We start from the raw sequence: 3188 nt of genomic DNA, 5'->3' as shown, positions 1-3188 counted from the left end.
GAAGAAGAAGAAGAAGAAGAAGAAGAAGAAGAAGAAGAAGAAGAAGAAGAAGAGGAAGAAGAAGAACTGCACTGTATGGGCATGATTCTCCTTCTTCTTTGCCTTACCATCAGATGCTTCCTGTGGTGTAGCGTCAAACACCTGCCAGCCTCCGAAACCTGCCGGGAGATCGGGTCTCGCCATCCAGGCTTCATTCCACAGGTGGAAGTTCCTGGAAACAGGTCAGTTCTTGTTGGTAAGCCGAGGCGATCACAAACATCTGAGCTTTATGACTATACATGTACAAACTGCAAAGTTAAATCAGTAAATTTGTAATAAGAGGGCTTTTTGGTTTAAAAAAAAACGGTTTACCTTACACCATGGGTTTCAAACTCGCGGGCGCACGGGTCAACTGAGGCCTGCAGAGCATTATTTTGTTGCTTCTACTTGACATTAAAGTACAGTGTAAGTGCAGCCAACACGTTTTTCTCAAAAATTCCTTTTTTTGCCCAGATGTTGCCGTGGGTTTTTACTTATATTTGACAACACTCACAAAGGCCTACCATGCTTCAGGCAGCCGCCACCTAAACGTTATAAATTGTAATTGTAACGATGGGAGCCTAAAAACGTCCAAATTTATTTCTACTTTTCAATTCTCACCAGACACTGTCCGACATGTACTCCACCTCCCCGGTTTCGTCAAAGACTCTGTCGATGGTGATGGAGCCGTCCGTGTCGTGCGCTGAGGCATAGTTGGTCACACTTCTTGCGGGGAATCCCAGAGCGCGGGCGACTGAAGGGAACAAAAGTGAAAACATTACGTCAGCGTCATTCAAAGAGTTATAACAATTTTCTTATAATTAAAATAGATTCTCTAACATATCATAATTTCTAAAGGAAGCACAGGCTGCAGTTCAAAAAGACATAAGTTGGCAGACAAAGCTGTGTCCTATCACCATTACGCTTCCTAGTCATTTTGTTTTTGTTTGTTTTAGTCGAGTTTTTACGGCGCTCGCAACTGAATGATAAGGTCATATGAGCGCCAAGGGTTGGGTGAGTCAACTGGGAAGTCTTTACAGGGAATCAGGCTTACTCTGCTCACCTCTCTAGCTTCAACAGCACTAAGTCTCCTTTGACTAGCAAGGTACCCCGGAAATAGCATTTCACAAGAGTGTAACCAACCCACAAAAGAAGTAGAGGAAAATGACAATAGTAAGGATTTGGAAAGAAAAAGCAGCAGTTCCCTGTTGCAGTCCAGGCACAGTTATGCGTCGGTCAGTAGCACCGTCCCGAGAGGTGCTTCCTAGTCGACATATACTTATAATGATATAGATTGTGAAACACATAGAAAGACAATTAGCACAGCTAACACAGAAGTAATGTCGATCTCCAGAAACCAAATTCCGTTTAAAGTTCAAGTAAAAACACACAACAAGTACACGGGTTCAAATAATGCATTGAAAGCATAATATTCACTTCAGACAGGAAAATGGACAGACAAATTTGAAACACGAGTAGAAAAGGCAAAAGCGGTCACCTAGCAACTAGCACTAATCCTCTTCTACCAAAATTTCCCTATGAATACAAAGGAACAGCTCACCTGATCAATGTTCATTTTTTAACTCTCTACTACCAGAGCCATAGCTGTCCCATCAACAAACCGCAGCAATGTATAGTACATAATTTGTAACAGCATGTGAAATGAAATATCTTAGAAATATCCGGAACATCACGAGAAGAGGCAGACAAAGAGATAAAGACACCAGACAACAAATGAGCGTCGAATCAAAAATGAAATACATCGAGAAACAACAAATAAGGTGGTTTGGACAGGTACTGAAAAGGTCACAAAGCCAGCCTTAAAGGCTTACAGTATGCGATTCGATAGCTTCAAGGCTAAGGAAGATCAAGAAAACGATGGATCGATGGAGTCTAAGAGACCTCTCGGGGGCATTACATGACGATCCAAAAAGCAACACATTTGTTTTAGTTTTAGTTTAGTGAGCGTTTTACGTCACTAGCAAATATATAAGGTCATATTATTATGAGCTCGCGCAGTACGACAATTACATCTACCTTCGACACCTTAAGGGTATAAAAGAACTGAAAAAGAAAATAAATAAAGAATGGTGGCCATGAGAGTGCCCGCCTAAGGGTTCTATACTTCACATCTGAGCCTTTGACAAAGATACTTACTTGTGGTACAGAAACGGGGAACATAAACCAACATTGTCCATAGCAGACAATTAGATCTCCCTCGACACCTTGCTAGTTATAGAAGGACAGAAAGAAGTAAGTAAATAAATAAAGAGTGGTGGCCACGACTCTGCCCACTCAATGGTATATAACCCAAGTCTAGGGCTTAGACCAAGAGACTTACATGTAGTACAGCGACTGGAGAAAACCCAACATTGTCGCCATAGCAGACAATTAGGCCTATCCTCGACGCTTTATGGAAATAAAAGGACAGTAAAGGGTAAAATAAGCAAAGAGTGGTGGCCATGACATTGCTCACTCTAGGGTTTATAATAATGAGAGTTGATAGATAATAGATAGCATTTGTATTGTACAAATCCCAGCTCAACAGCAAGCTCTGTGCGCTTCACAATCTATACTACTATTACCCCAGCAGACTTGAAAGCATTCTTAAACAACCTCAACTTCCTGGGAAGCATACAGTGCAAGCGACCATTTACAGGCGCTGAAAGACTAACACTAAAACTGACAAGATCTTTCGCTGTCTGTGTCCGGGTACCCATTCCCACCTGCGTGAGGTGAGGAAAATTCGTGTAAAGTGCCATTCCCAGGGACACTCAAGGACACTACGTCGGGTCCCCGGCTCGAACCCCCGAACCCGTTACCACACTATTACGAGTCCGGTAGCCTTACCACTAAGGCCACCGACCCCACGTCCTCAACCATGGGACTTACTTGTAGTGCAAAGACCGGAGTAAACCCAACATTGCCCATAGCCGACCGGGCGCTTGCTGTCCCAGTACGACTCCAGGATGGCCACAGAGCCGGTCCAGCTGAGAGGGGGCTGACCTCCGGAGTAGTCCTCCGACCAGTTACCTACCAGCACACCGTAATCGTCTTGGGAGTTGACCTAAACGAGAGGACATCAGAGTGACGCAAATACACACACTCACACTCACACTCACACACACACACACACACACACACACACACACACACACACACACACACAC

The 3188-nt window shown here is 43.7% G+C and overlaps 1 protein-coding gene across 1 annotated transcript in view; it reads right to left on the bottom strand.

Annotated features, from left to right (window-relative positions):
- LOC101845230 (hemocyte protein-glutamine gamma-glutamyltransferase) overlaps window positions 1-3188 on the bottom strand; it is a gene marked incomplete in the record, with an annotated part of 26998 nt that overhangs the window by 11848 nt on the left and 11962 nt on the right. Inside the window, 3 exon segments of the mRNA XM_035969009.1 lie at window positions 108-211; window positions 640-772; window positions 2911-3085. Coding sequence (XP_035824902.1) covers window positions 108-211; window positions 640-772; window positions 2911-3085 — 412 coding nt within the window.

The sequence above is a fragment of the Aplysia californica genome, unplaced genomic scaffold, assembly GCF_000002075.1.
Source record: "Aplysia californica isolate F4 #8 unplaced genomic scaffold, AplCal3.0 scaffold00104, whole genome shotgun sequence".
NCBI classification, from domain to species: Eukaryota; Metazoa; Mollusca; class Gastropoda; order Aplysiida; family Aplysiidae; genus Aplysia; species Aplysia californica.
The sequence above is the reverse complement of the archived record's forward strand: the minus strand, read 5'-3'. Positions and strand labels throughout refer to the sequence as shown.